Source organism: Bufo bufo, chromosome 5 (genome assembly GCF_905171765.1).
Source record: "Bufo bufo chromosome 5, aBufBuf1.1, whole genome shotgun sequence".
Lineage (NCBI taxonomy): Eukaryota > Metazoa > Chordata > Amphibia > Anura > Bufonidae > Bufo > Bufo bufo.
The window spans coordinates 372,871,311-372,887,534 of record NC_053393.1 but is presented as its reverse complement, the minus strand read 5'-3'; the positions used below and the strand labels follow the sequence as shown (position 1 = coordinate 372,887,534).

Below are 16,224 nucleotides of genomic sequence, written 5' to 3'. Positions count from 1 at the left end.
CAGACGGGCCAGTCTGAGTATTTCCCAATCTGCTCAGTTACTGGGATTTTCACGCACAACCATTTCTAGGGTTTACATAGAATGGTGTGAAAAGGAAAAAACATCCAGTATGCAGCAGTCCTGTGGGCAAAAATGCCTTGTGGATGCTAGAGGTCAGAGGAGAATGGGCCGACTGATTCAAGCTGATAGAAGAGCAACGTTGACTGAAATAACCACTCGTTACAACCGAGGTATGCAGCAAAGCATTTGTGAAGCCACAACACGCACAACCTTGAGGCGGATGGGCTACAACAGCAGAAGACCCTACCGGGTACCACTCATCTCCACTACAAATAGGAAAAAGAGGCTACAATTTGCACAAGCTCACCAAAATTGGACTGTTGAAGACTGGAAAAATGTTGCCTGGTCTGATGAGTCTCGATTTCTGTTGAGACATTCAAATGGTAGAGTCCAAATTTGGCGTAAACAGAATGAGAACATGTATCCATCCTCTGATGGCTACTTCCAACAGGATAATGCACCATGTCACAAAGCTCGAATCATTTCAAATTGGCTTCTTGAACATGACAATGAGTTCACTGTACTAAAATGGCCCCCACAGTCACCAGATCTCAACCCAATAGAGCATCTTTGGGATGTTGTGGAACGGGAGCTTCGTGCCCTGGATGTGCATCCCTCAAATCTCCATCAACTGCAAGATGCTATCCTATCAATATGGGCCAACATTTCTAAAGAATGCTATCAGCACCGTGTTGAATCAATGCCACGTAGAATTAAGGCAGTTCTGAAGGCAAAAGGGGGTCCAACACCGTATTAGTATGGTGTTCCTAATAATTCTTTAGGTGAGTGTACATTGCAAACTTTTACAAAAGTTAAAGAATTACCAGCACAATGGCTCAATTCTCTTCTCTGGATTTCTCATCAACAATTAAAAAGACAATATTACATATGTCTTACAAAATCAGCAAATGTTGATAAGCCATTTTTGTACTTAATGTCACTGCTCTAAAGACACTGAATGTTCTCACTTAAGCTACTTTCACACTTGCGGCAGGACGGATCCGACAGGCTGTTCACCCTGTCGGATCCGTCCTTCCGCTATTTTGCTGTGCCGCCGGACCGCAGCTCCGTCCCCATTGACTATAATGGGGACGGGAGTGGAGATCCGGCGCAGCACGGCAGTGCACAGCGAAAGACAGCCGGACTAAAAGTCCTGAATGTCCGACTTTTTAGTCCGGCGGCCTCTCACTGCGAACTGCCGTACTGCACTGGAGCTCCGCCCCGTCCCCATTATAGTCAATGGGGACGGAGCGGCGGTCCGGCGGCACGCCAAAATAGAGGAAGGACGGATCCGACAGGGTGAACAGCCTGTAGGATCCGTCCTGCCGCAAGTGTGAAAGTAGCCTTACTAAAATGCTGTATGTTCTTCCCAAAATTGCTACAAATTGCTACAAAATTTGTAGATGGCGCAGCAGGAGAAATCAGAACTTTTTATTGGTACCATTTTTGGGTACATATGTTTTTTTGATAATTCATTATTACACTTTATGGGGCAAAGTGACCAAAAAATTGGTTGCTTTAGCACAGTTTTTATTTATTTATTTTTACGGCGTTCACTTGAGGGGTAAGTTCATGTGACATTTTTATAGAGCAGATCATTACAGACGTGGCAATACCTAATATGTATACTTTTTCTTATTTATTTAGGTTTTACACAATAATAGCATTTTTGAAACAAAAAAAAGATGTTTTAGTGTCTACATAGTCTGAGAGCCATAGCTTTTTTATTTTTTGACCGATTGTCTTAGGGCCTAATTTTTTGCAGTATGAGGTGACGGCTTGATTGGTACTATATTGGGGGGCATACGCTTTTTTGATCGCTTGGTGTGATGTTAGGTGACAAAAATGGCTTTTTTGGCACTGTTTTTATTTTTTTACTGTGCTCACCTGAGGGGATAGGTCATAAAATATTCTTATAGAGCTGGTTTTTACGGATGCGGCAATACCTGTCTACTTTTTTTTATTTATTTCACAGTCTGCTTAAACTCTTTAACACACAAAGAATTAAATGTTACCATGTTTTTATTGAATACACCATGTAAACATTCACAGTGCAGGTGGAAAAAGTATGTGAACCCCTAGACTAATGACATCTCCAAGAGCTAATTGGAGTGAGCTGTCAGCCAACTGGAGTCCAATCAATGAGATGAGATTGGAGGTGTTGGTTACAGCTGCCTTGCCCTATAAAAAAACACACACCAGTTCTAGGTTTGCTTTTCACAAGAAGCATTGCCTGATGTGAATGATGCCTCGCACAAAAGAGCTCTCAGAAGACCTATGATTAAGAATTGTTGACTTGCATAAAGCTGGAAAGGGTTATAAAATTATCTCCAAAAGCCTTGCTGTTCATCTTTCCACGGTAAGACAAATTGTCTATAAATGGATAAAGTTAAGCACTGCTGAAACTCTCTCTAGGAGTGGCCGACCTGTAAAGTTGACTGCAAGAGCACAGCGCAGACTGCTCAATGAGGTGAAGAAGAATCCTAGAGTGTCAGCTAAAGACTTACAAAGGTCTCTGGCATATGCTAACATCCCTGTCAGCGAATCTACGATACGTAAAACACTAAACAAGAATGGATTTCATGGGAGGATACCACAGAGGAAGCCACTGCTGTCCAAAAAAAACTTTGCAGCACTTTTACAGTTTGGACAAGAGCCCCTGGATGTTCCACAGCAGTACTGGCAAAATATTCTGTGGACAGATGAAACCAAAGTTGAGTTGTTTGGAAGAAACACACAACACTATGTGTGGAGAAAAAGAGGCACAGCACACCAACATCAAAAACTCATCCCAACTGTGAAGTATGGTGGTGGGGACATCATGGTTTGGGGCTGCTTTGCTGCATCAGGGCCTGGACGGATTGCTATCATCGAAGGAAAAATGAATTCCCAAGTTTATCCAGACATTTTGCAGGAGAACTTAAGGCCATCTGTCCACCAGCTGAAGCTCAACAGAAGATGACAACGACCCAAAGCATAGAAGAAAATACGCCTTCTTGAGTGGCCCAGTCAGAGTCCTGACCTCAACCCGATTGAGATACTGTGGCATGACCTCAAGAAAGCGATTCACACCAGACATCCCAAGAATATTGCTGAACTGAAACTGTTCTGTAAAGAGGAATGGTCAAGAATTACTCCTGACCGTTGTGCACGTCTGATCTGCAACTACAGGAAACATTTGGTTGAAGTTATTGCTGTCAAAGGAGGTTCAACCAGTTATTAAATCCAAGGGTTCACATACTTTTTCCACCTGCACTGTGAATGTTTACATGGTGTGTTCAATAAAAACATGGTAACATTTAATTCTTTGTGTGTTATTCGTTTAAGCAGACTGTGATTGTCTATTGTTGTGACTTAGATGAAGATCAGATCACATTGTATGACCAATTTGTGCAGAAATCCATATCATTCCAAAGGGTTCACATACTTTTTCTTGCAACTGTATGCCTGCTTTCAGCCGGGCAAAACATACTACATACAACAATATGCAGTATTTTTGTCCAGCCGAAAGCCGGCATATATGCCAGAAAGCGTCTGATTCCCTGGTCGATCCCATAATAGTGAATAGGTATCCGGTGGTATCTGGCTACACTGGATACAGTAAAATCCAGCTGCCCAATCCCCCACCGGAATAGAATGCTGGATTTCACAGCACAAATGTCAAAGCTTATCTATTCTTTCCTTGTATAATGACCTCTGCATAGGTCACAGAGCATGCCTAGAAAACTCTCCTATAGAAGTCAATGAGGTCCCCTCCTGACTATGGCTCACGTAGCTGCCGTAAGGGATTTTCTTACTGCCTTCTAAATACTGTTAAGAACAACTCAGGCAAGGTGACCACCCCCATAATCATGTGCAGGGAAGAGAATAAAAAAAAATCTACAATCAGAAAATAAAGAGATTAGAAAAAAGGATGTGTGTTGCTATCTAGTTTTAACAGGCAGATAACATTTTTGGTGACACATTTCCTTTAAGTCTTAGCCCAGGAGTGATCCTGAGCTTATTGAAGAACAACCACAGGATTGTTTTTTAGGGCAAAAAGTTTTATTGTACTGGAGTACAGAGTGAAAGTTGTTTGATCACTGTTTAACATCTCCATTTCCTAAAATTTAGCAAATAATAGATTTTTCTCCCCCAAAAAATGCATTGATGCTGAATAAGCATCGAACAGTAGCATAACTATGAACATACTATCAATCCAGGTGACACAAATAAATGTGGAGTAATATATACATATTCACAGAATGGCCCCTTTATTAGAGACATCTGTCCTTTCCCAAATGGATCTTTGACACGAGACAATTAGATACATGAACCTGAAGTACAGCATGAAATTCAAGCAAGCAAGTTTTCCATGAATCAGGTAAAAGGGGTTGTATCATATATAGGGGTTATGACCAACCTGGAATCCATCAGTGGTGGCCGTGCTTGCACACTATAGGAAAAAGTTCTAGCCTCTCTGGTGTCCAAAAACACGAAGGCTCACATAGGCTGGTGATTTTTCCTATAGTGTGCAAACATGGCCACCACTGCTGGACTGCAGGGTGGTCGTAACCACGGAAATAGGCAGTGTATAATGTGATGGAAAAATGAGTCCAGCCAGCAAAGGAGGCAATGGGTTAGTAAGTGCCTTGTATTAACTTCCTCTACATAATAAATGCCATTTGCTGAAGTGACAAAACCCCTTTAAGTGTGAATCCACATTAGAATGGGAAAATTGAGCGATCTGAGCGACTTCAAATGAGGTATGGTCATCGGTGATAGACTACTCCCGAACAGTATTTCAAAGACTGACAACCTAGTGGGATTTTCTAGTGGAGAAAAGTAGACAGACAATGGTGTGATTGAGGAAAAACACTAAAAAGGGATCCTGTCGATGTAAAGAATTTGAAAAAGAAAGGGGTCAAAGAAAGATGTCAAGAACAGTTTTGATGAACAAGTGGTGCACAGTCAAGCAAATTGCAACCAAATACAACGCCAGTGCTCCAACTGGTTTTGGCCAAGTACAAACTTGTCGTTCCTTAGCACGGATGAGCTACAACTGCAGAACTTCAGTTGAAGTGCCATTGCTGTCTAAGAGAAAGAGAAAGGCAACACTCAAGTGGGCAAAACAGTGGAGAAATTGGACTACTGAGCATTAGTAAAAACATCACCTGGTCACATGAATCCAGATTTCTGTTGAACCATGTGGATGAGGGGATCAGAATTTGGAGTAAACCGCATGAATCGATGAACCCTTCCTGTCAAGTGTCAACAGTTCAGGCTGGTGGAGGTGTACTAATGGTGTGGAGAATGGTTTATTGGAAAACTGGGTTCTCTGATACCTTTGGATGGTTGGACAGTAGGGCTTACCTAAGCAATATGGCTGGCCAAGTTCATCAATCCCTTTATGGCCGCTGTTTACCCAATGGCAGAAGGCCACTTTCTGCAGGACAAAACACCAATGCTACCAATGTGGTATAGTCTCAATGCTAACTATGAATGTCAATCAGTATTTGATGATAGAACATTATATTGCTACAGGCCAGATTTCCACACAATTAGAACCCCAACAGGCAATGCATAACTAATGACTAGAAGCAGGAGTGTGCTTTCCACAAACATATTCGACCATAGGGGAATTGTGCTGCGCTTCTAATGAGGACATGTAAAAGAAAGGAGATGAAGAGGATGTGTACAAATGTCTGACATTAGATCAGAAGGGAAAATATTTCTCTCAAAATGTCAGTGTCAAGAGTAAAACTGCACAAGGCGCTAATAGAGAGGATCATTTCAAAAGCCTTTATTCTACAGAATGTCAAAGCTGCTCAGAAGGGAAGATGCACACAGCTGACTATAAAGGCAACATATCAGTCTAGTCAGAAAAAGATAAGGAGTCAGAGTTGACCATCTCAAGTCTCTGAATGGAAGCAAGCTGTACATTATCTAACAGATCCCAGTATAAAAGATGCATTGTCTACTTCCTATGGGAGCTCTATCAGAGACAATTCCTATACAGTATTATTGCAGGACCTTATGAAGTTATTATGACATTACGCTCTTACATATTTTATGATGCCAAAGCGTATAGTAATATTTATGCGTGCCTATTAAAATACTATATTATTTAGTGCTACTGTTTTCATTACTATTATTACTGATTTAAATATTTAGTTTGTTTCCACCCAATCAGTTAAAGGGTTGGCCCATCTCCCATTTTGGTGGCATATCTCTGGGATATCCTGCTATGTACCTCAGTCGAACTGCACACAAGGCTCCTCCTCTCCGCGGCAGGCTCCGGACCCGCTTTCCTGCACTGTTGCAGGCGGCGACAGCTTCAATTGCACCTTGTAGGAGCCACACGCGTCCTGTTTCTTTAAGGCTTCATGCACGCCCCTGATTCCGCCTTCGCTCCAATCCCGGCCAGGCACCACCTTTATAAGGGTGCTTTCCCCTTCCTGTGATGCCTGAGCAATATTGTAGTTTTCTACAGCAAAGGTTCCAGCTTGTTGTTCCTGTGTTGTTATCCTGCTTCCGAGCTTAGCCTGTATCCTGACCTCGTCTCTGCCTGATCCTCCTGTACCTCGCTGCCCTAAAGTGTATGATTCGGATTGTCGACCACGCGTCTGTCTGCTGTTCAGCTTGTTACACCTGCTGCACCTGAGCTATCCAGCTCTGCTGTTCTAACAGCTCCAGCTCTGCTTAATCACTAACTCAGCTCTGCTTCATCTGACTCTGCTGCTGCGCTTCTTCCATCCAGTGACAGCTCGCTCAACCTGCCTGTATCCCCAGTGCCTGCTCGGCCAGCTGCCACTTAACCGGGACCACTCTTGCGGTAGCGACCTGGTGTCTCCCCTGCAGCTAAGACCAGCTTCCGCATCTTGGAGCGGGATAAAGGGTGAGGACCAGGGGAACACTTAGATTCCGCTCCCAAGTTTGGCCCAAAGCCAAATTGGTAAGTGGCACAGCGGGTCCACACCCGTTGGAGCGTTACAACCACACATGTGCAGTGTGCTCTCTATTCAGTTCTATGGGAGTTCCAAAAAGAGCAGAGTGAGCGCACTTGGCTATTTCCAAAACTCCCATAGAAGTGAATGGAAACCACACTGCACAAGTGCCCATCCCTCAATTCACCTCTATGGGAATTCTGGAACTAGCTGAGCTGGCACTTGGCTATTTTTGGCACTTTAATAGAAGTCAATGGAGGGTGGCCGCTTTTGAGCAGTGTGCCCTCAATCACGTTGGGGGCCCCATTACAGGTAGAAGCAGGTCCCAGAGGACACCTATCGGACATTGGTGTCATATTCTAGCAATATGCCATCAAAGTGTGAGATGGGCCAGCCCTTCTGCACTACTTACAATAGGTTTCGGAAGAAATGTTCAAATTTATTTGAAACAAGGCCAGGGAGGGTAATCACAAATATATTCTACATATGTATACCACAAAATATGGCAGAAATGTAAGAAGATGAAAGATTATGTAAGCAGCGTGGCCACCGGAACCAAATGCAGCTTGCAGGCTCTTGACTGGTTGGATGTCTATTGCAGTCCCAGAAAAGAACACACAGCAGGTCCTTTCTGTTTAGCTTCCCTTCTCTATACATGGCACCTTTGAATCACAGAGTGGAAGAGACTTATTACTACCGGTCAACACCCTGTTAATGAATCTGTTGTAGGGGAAAACAACACTAGGTCAGACTCATGAAGTGACTTATTTACTAAAGATTTCAAACACTTTTCTAACTAGGAATCTTTAGTAAATGAGTCAGTCTCAGTGCCTTGGCCATCTTATTCAACACATTCCAAGAGTGGCAAAGGGGCTTAAAAAAAATGTCAAAACCAATTTTTTTTAAATATATTTATATTAGAAAAACTGGCAAAAACACATTGAATAATCTGCCAAATCCTGTTGTTAAATCTGTTGTTCATAATTATTTATGTTGTATAACCATTGCACCAATTGGAAACCAGGACAAGGGCAATAAAAAGACACAACAAATTTTAGGCAACATCTCTGAACATCGTGGAGCTAAACATCTGTTAGACTCACTAGACATACCAGATCATCATTTAGAGTACCACCAGTAGTTGATAGATGAGATAGTGAGAAAGATATCTAGATACAACACTGCAGACCTCAGGAACAAATTATATTTCATAAAACCCTTCGGATGCAGAAGTGATTTTATGGATATGTCCAGTTTCAGGATCAAGGTAGAGGATCAGGTAGAGAGAACAACAGGAAATACTATCTAAAAGCTGCACTACTATATAAATTATAGTACAGTGAAGCCTTATTGTGATGACCACCTAAAACTGGGCTAAAAATTGTCCTCTAGATGAATAACATTAATAGGATACAAGGGAATTGCAACCCATCAGACAAAAATTCTAGTCAAGAGAGTGGTTTTCTCAAAGAGGTTTTAACATGTTAATAATGAACCGATTTCATTTGATACCAAAAAATTATTTTCCACTTCTTAAATGACAGGCAAACTGTCGTGTACAATGGTTTACAAAATACAATGACCTTTATTGCAGCTCAGCTGTCTTTCTGAACATAAAAAATAGATCTTTATAAATGTGATATCAACTGGCTTTTAAGGACATGCCCCTAGAGTATGAACGCCAAGCAAGACCTATATTTAGTTCTCAGAATACAATTCTTTTGGGGATTCATCAACCACAAATATCAGAAATAACACAACATACAGGGAATCCAACATCTAAAAATGGAGAGAGGCAGGCACCACCAAGAATACCACAAATTGGTTGTCTCACATACACAGAAAATCCAGTAGGGAAGTAACACATGTAAATGAAGCACACCTGAATGTAGTATACACAAATATCACAAACAATGAAAAACACTAAAATTGATATAACACTGGAGGTGCCAAACATGTTAAAACAGTAAAGAATAATTCAAGGCAACTGGACTTACTGTAGATTTCTTGAAAACTTTTCACTCGTTCTTCCAACGAGCTTTCTCAATTCTGAGTGACTGTACAAGAATTCTCTGGGAATAAATATGTAACTGAATCAACATCTGGTAATTATACCCAGCATGGGATCAGAGGTCATTATACCCAGCATGGGGTCAAAGGGGTTGATTCCATTATCCTAATTGGAGTCAGAAGGTGATAATGACCTCCCAGAAAAAGGTGTTAAGACAGCATTGTATGTGGCAGACAATAGATGTCTACCCCCCCCCCCCTCCCCCCGCCTCTATTCAAGCTTGGCTTCACCATTTTTACGTAGATGGCCTCCTTCACACCTCGTTTGTACTAATCGGCCTCCTTATCCAAAACACGTACTTGACACGTACTTTGTCTTCAAAGGTGTGACCTGTTTCTTTTAGATGTAAGTACACGGCTGAATCTTGACCAGAGGTTTTGGCTCTTCTATGCTGAGCCATACGCTGATGTAGTTGTTGTTTTGTTTCGCCGATATACAGTTCTGAGCATTCCTCATTGCACTGGACTGCGTACACAATGTTGTCCAACTTGTGTTTAGGCGTTGGGTATAATTACCAGATGTTGATTCAGTTACAAATTTGTTCGCAAAGAATTCTTGTACAGTCACTCAGAATTGAGAAAGCTCGTTGGAAGAACGAGTGAAACGTTTTCAAGAAATCTACATTAAGTCCAGTTGCCTTGATTTATTCTACACAGATATACCATGACCTGGATAAATGAGAACCTTCACAGACAATGTTAAAACAGGAAAAAATCTGTTAACTACCACAGCACAAAACCACTGGTAAGGTTATATAAATAAAAAGAATATACAATTTTTTTCACTTAATAAGACTCACTTTTTCCCCCCAAAAGTGGGGGGAAATGCCACCGTGTCTTATAAAGTTAATACTAATAAGGGCTTAAACTATGGAAGCACTCACTAGTATGCAGTAAGCGCGGGGAGTGAAGTGATGCTACAGCTGTTTGTACTCACTGCTCCCTGGTCTTCTCCAGGCACCGTGTTGCACTGTCCTGACTGTGAAAAGCATCAGGAAGTAGTGCATGCACTATGACCTGACGCTGTGTGGCATGAGATCACAGTGTAGCGTGGGCCCGGAGAAGACAGGGAGCAGTGGGTTCAGGAAGAGCAGCTGGATGTACAGAGTGGCAGCGCCGTCCAAAAAGGTAAGTTCATTTACCGTAGTTATTTTTTTGGTCTGTTCTGTAGTCTGATATAAGGGTCTGAATAGGAGTCTGATCTGAGATCTGATATGGAGGCCTGATGAAGATTGGGGATTTAATTTCAGGGTCTGATGAAAATTGGGGTTCTGATCTGAGATCCACTGAAAAATATTTTTGCATGATTTTCCTTCTCTAAAACCTAGGAGCGACTTATAATCTGGTGCGTTTTAGTAGTATGGTTTAAGTCAAGCTCAAATAAGAGATGGGTGGGGATAGGAATTAACGGAAGGACAGACTTCTACATATTTTACATAAGCATAATTGTTATTTAGTTCTAGGAATTCATCTAAGCCTTTTTTAAAACCAGCAACTGTTCCTGCTGTGAATACCTCCTCAGGTAGACTATTCTATAAATTCACAGATCTGATGAGCTGTGTCACCTCTGGAGACGAAACTTTTTCTTCTCCAGGTAGAGGCAATGTCCCCTTGTCTTTTGTGGGGATTTTTATATGGAACAGTTTTTCACCATATTTTTGTACAGCCTATTTACCTTTGTATAGGTTAATCATGTCCCCCCTTAGACACCTCTTCTCAAACTAAATTTAATAATTTTAATTAATCTCTCCTCATAACTAAGACCCTCCATGCCTCTTATCAGTTTAGTTGCTCTTCCGTGTACTTTTTCCATATCCAGGGCATCCTTTCTATAAAATGGAGACTCCAATATCTATGCGTAATCAATTTACCAACGTTGCAGCAATTAGCATGATTGATACCAAAAAGAATATTCATTTAGCAAGCCACTTCTCATTTGTTACCTGAAAATGAAATGCCTGGTTGATGTCGGACACATGAAATTGTTTCAAGAAAAGCTCGCTTTCACTCCAGAACAAGCGAATGTCAGAAATACTGTAAAGAATCATGGCTAATCTCTCCAATCCAAGACCAAATGCCCATCCAATCTTGTCCTGAGCACCAGCTGTAACAAAAAACAAGATGAAAATCCAGATTAGTGTAAAAGGTTCCACGTGAAATATATATTCCCTTTTTAATAGATGAACTAAAAGATCTGAACTGATGCTTAGATCCAAGCCAAAAAGTCTGGTTCAATTGTGTTATTAATATTAAAATAATAGCTCTTTGTCCTTTAAAGAACAGAACCTACAGGCAGAACAGAGTAGCCTTCTCCGCTTTTCTGCCAGGTATGGGAAAATGGAAACGTGATGGACACATTAGTTAACGGGATCTAAAGGGATTGATTCTACAAAGATTAAACCCGATGTGAAATTGGAATAATAACAATTACATAAAAATTGCAAATACAATTCACCTAAGCCAAACTGCAGCTGTCCACATAATAACCAACTATTGAGTATAATAAAAAGAAGGGAAAGCAAATACATATTCAATGAATTATAAAAAACAAGAGAACAATACAGCATCCATCCACTCAACATCCAAACTGGAGAATGATTCTTGGCTAAAATACAACGGACTGTTTTAAAATAGGTAAAGACCTTGCAAGCCTGGCAATAATTTGAAAAGGGACCAAAGATGCAAGGGGCAGAATTCCTATATATTCTTATTTGGAATCTAGGCAGTCTTACAGAGTGAGGTGGATCCCTCTGTCTCCATCTCCATCCCCGGGTGCCAATGCGTTGCCATTGCAGCTAGGGGCCTAACAAGGGCCATCAGGCCTTCCATGATTATTGCCTATCCGCCTATGTCAACGTCCTGTCAGTTTTACAGTGATGCAAGATTCACCAATTAGTGATGACCGAATCAATTTGTCTCATCAACTAGAGTTCTACACCAGTGAGAGGCTGTCCCTGCTGCTGGAGAAGCTCCCCCTGACACTTGATTGACCGGGCATCTTAGCTGGCCCCGGCAATCTCGTGCCTGTGCCGCTGATGTGAGTAGCAGCGCAAGCACAAAGGATCTGCACGGTCATTATTCCAATAGTGGAAGCAAAGCCTCTGTGCTTGTGCTGCTACTCGGAGAAGTGGCAGAGATGCAAGATTGTAAAGGCCAGCTGACATGTCCGTTCCCGTCAATCAAGTAGCAGGGGGACCACCTTCAGCAGCAGGGACAGCCCCTCACAGGTGTAGTACCCTGGTTGACAAGATGATTTGATTTGCAAATCTCTAATACCAATGCGTTATGAGCGCAATCAAGCTGCTACATTGTGATTTCCCCCAGTGGAATCATAATAATATAACTAAAATGTTAATAAAGTTCATTGAAAAAAAATTACACCATTTCTTCCACATAAGTGGTAAACTGACCCCCACCTGTTGTATATGGTATTGATGAATTCATTACAACCTATATAATAAAGATAGCACATTATTTAACTACCTGGTTAACATAAAAGACAAAAAAGAAAACAACAAGGAACTGCTTTTTTTCCTACTTCCCCAGGGAAAAATCTGTGGTACCAATGAAAACTACATCTCGTCCCACAAAAACCAAGTCCACATACCGCTACACCAGTGGTCAGCAACCCGCGGCTCTAGAGCCGCATGCGGCTCTTTTGAACCTTTGCCGCGGCTTGGCATGGGCATGAGCAGTGTGTGTGCGGCGGCGGGGCAGACACTGTGCGGCAGCGGCTGGGCAGGCACTGAGATGAGCGCTTCCATTGTGGAAGCGAAGCGCTCATCTCCATAGTGATCTGTTTGCATCGCCGTCCTCAGGACAGCGATACAAAAGGAGGCTGTGCGGATGAGCAGGGCAGGGAGGTGTGGCCCTTTCCTGTTCCTCTGATAGGCTGCCAGCACTACTAGGCCGGCAGCCTATCAGAGGCCGGCGTAGGCGGCGCGATGACTTCATCGCGCCACCTGAGCCGTACAGCGCTGGAGTCGGGACACAGGCCGGAAGAGGCCTGCATCGCATCGCTCCAAAGAGGTAAGTATAAGTGTTAATTATTTATTTTTTTAACTGGCAGTCTGGCACATAATGGTATTATACTGGCACATGATTGGGGAATTTGGGGGGGCCCCTGGAATTACTGGCACATGGTCTGGTATTACTACTGGCACATGATTGGGGGGGTCTGGTATTACTACTGGCACATGATTGGGGGGGTCTGGTATTACTACTGGCACATGATTGGGGGGGTCTGGTATTACTACTGGCACATGATTGGGGAGGTCTGGTATTACTGGCACATGATTGGAGGGGGTCTGGTATTACTGGCACATGATTGGACGGGGGTCTGGTATTACTGGCACATGATTGGGGGGTCTGGTATTACTGGCACATGATTGGAGGGGGGTCTGGTATTACTGGCACATGATTGGGGGTGGTCTGGTAAAGGTAAATTAAATATTTTAATTAGCTATTAATTTGCAAAAATATATTTTACATTGTTAAGTGAAAAAGTCCTTTTTTTCTTCAGATTGACAGCTGACTGCACGATCCTGTATATAGCATTAAGGTAAGAAACAATATATGCAGTGTTATATTTGTTTTAAATGTCGCAATGGTTTTGCGGCTCCCAGTTTTTTTTTCCCTTCGGAAACGGGTCCAAGTGGCTCTTTATGTTTTAAAGGTTGCAGACCCCTGCGCTACACTGATGAAAAAAATGATGGCTCTTAGAATGCGGAAACATAGGAAGCTACTTTTGAAATGATATGTGCAATTATTGTGCAAAAGTATTAACCCTTTTTCTATTGCAGCAATTTTCCGTTTTTGCATTTTCATTTTTCGCTTCCTGCATTCCCAGAGCCAAAACTTTTTTTTTATTTTTCCAATCACATAGCCGTATGACGGCTTGTTTTTTGCAGGAGAAGTTGTACTTTCTAATACCACCATTTCAAATTGTATACAATGTAGTGGGAAGTGGGAAAAACAAATTCAAAATTTCGTGTTTTACAGGTTTTGTTTTTACGGCGTTCGCTATGCGGTAAAACTGACTTGTGCTCTTCATTCTCCAGGTCAGTACGATTATGGCAATACCACATATGTACAGTTTTTCTTGTGTTTTAATACTGACAAAAAAAAATATGTTTTTTTTTTTCTTGTTATCGCCATATTTTGACCCCCATAACTTTTTTATACTTATAACAGAGATGTGTTAGGGGTCATTTTTGCGTGACGATCTGTAGTTTCTGCTAAAGGTGTGTATGATTTCTTGATCACTTTTTATAAAAAATTTTTGGAAAGTAAAATGATGAAAAAAATGGCGAATCACCATATGGGATACGGAATATTTTAATAGTACAGGCATTTTTTGCAAGCAGTGTTGCCCAGGAGCTGTGCTTCCTGTTCCTTTCAAAGTGCTAATTCTAAACCTGTAGGAAACAGCTGATCGGTGGATGTGCAGGGTGCCGGGCCCCCACTCATTGGATATTGAAGACTTATCCATCAATATCAGGAGCAGGAAAACTCCTTTGAAAAACAAAACTACAAATATTTGATATTGCCGTGATCATATTGATCCATAGAATATATTTATGGTACTGGAGAACTTTGTAAATTTAAGATGCAAAAAATAAAAAAAAGCCAAATTTTTTTAACTGCCGCCCCCCCAAAATTGATAAGGCTAATCAATAAGTCCTAATATGGCTACATTGACTGAAAAATTATAAGGAATGGCTGTTGGAATGTACAGTGGATATAAAAAGTCTACACACCCCTGTTAAAATGTCAGGTTTCTGTAATGTAAAAAAATTAGACAAAGATAAATCATTTCAGAACTTTTTCCACCTTTAGGCCTCTTTCACACTACCGTTTTTTTTTTCCATTTTGCGGGCCGTTTTTTGCGTTCCGTATACGGTCCGTATACAGAACTATTCATTTCAATGGTTCCACAAAAAAAACGGTATGTACTCCGTATGCATTCCGTTTCCGTATTTCCTTTCCGTTGAAAGATAGAACATGTCCTATATTTGGCCGCAAATCACGTTCCGTGGCTCCATTAAAGTCAATGGGTCCGCAAAAAAAACGGAATGTATATGGAAATGTATCCGTATGTCTTCCGTATCCGCGGGGATCAGAAACTTTACAGTGGCTAAAATCAATATTTTTCACCCCCCCCTGCACGATTTTATGCCGGAGGGTGGTGTCGCATGCAGTGGGGGCGTTGCGGGAGGCGGGCGGTGCGGCAGGCGGGATTGCGATCCCCCGCCCGCCTCCCCATGAACGATCGTTGGCTTCTAGTGGGTATACCAGGGTGCCAGCACATTGCTGGCACCCTGGTATAAACGGCTGACATCTGTGAAGATGTCAGCCGTTTAACCCTTTCCATACCGCGGTCCGTACGGACCGCTGTATGGAAAAAGTTAACTGTCATCGGTCAGGGAGCTCCCTCCCTCTCCATCGGGGGGCTGCTGTGCCTTTGCAGCCCCCCGATGGAGAGGGAGAGAGCCCCCCGACAGCCCCCAGAGAGCCCCCCTCAGCTCGTGCTTACCCTTCCCCGTCTGCGAAGTTCTGAGCAGACGGGGAAGGTTCCCATGGCAACAGGACGCCTGCTCAGGCGTCCTGCTGTCCATGGTGCTGAAAAGATCTGTGCTAAAAGCATAGATCTGTTCAGTGTAAGTAAAATACAGTACAGAACAATATATATTGTACTGTACTGTATTATACAGACATCAGACCCACTGGATCTTCAAGAACCAAGTGGGTCTGGGTCACAAAAATGTAAAAAAAAGTGAAAAAAGTTAAGATAAAAAAAAAAAACATTTATCACTGAATAAAAATAAAAAAAATAAAATACACTACACATATTAGGTATCGCCGCGTCCGTAACGACCTGATCTATAAAACGGTCATGTTACTTTCCCCGCACGGTGAACGCAATAAAAATAAAAAAATAAAAACTATGAGAAAATTGAAATTTTGCCCACCTTACTTCCCAAAAAAGGTAATAAAAGTGATCAAAAAAGTTGCATGTACGCCAAAATAGTACCAATCAAACAGTCATCTCATCCCGCAAAAATCATACCCTACCCGAGATAATCGCCCAAAAACTGAAAAAACTATGGCTCTTAGACTATGGAAACACTAAAACATGATTTCTTTTGTTTCAAAAATGAAATCATTG

General features: G+C 42.0%; 1 protein-coding gene across 2 annotated transcripts in view; it reads right to left on the bottom strand.

The window, feature by feature from the left end:
- The window catches only part of FARS2 (phenylalanyl-tRNA synthetase 2, mitochondrial), a 539,960-nt gene that overhangs the window by 157,051 nt on the left and 366,685 nt on the right, over positions 1–16,224 (bottom strand). For both annotated transcript variants that reach the window (XM_040432849.1, XM_040432848.1), the window contains exon 6: positions 11,000–11,160. In XM_040432849.1, the coding sequence (XP_040288783.1) occupies positions 11,000–11,160 (161 nt within the window). The remainder of the gene's footprint in view (positions 1–10,999; positions 11,161–16,224) is intronic.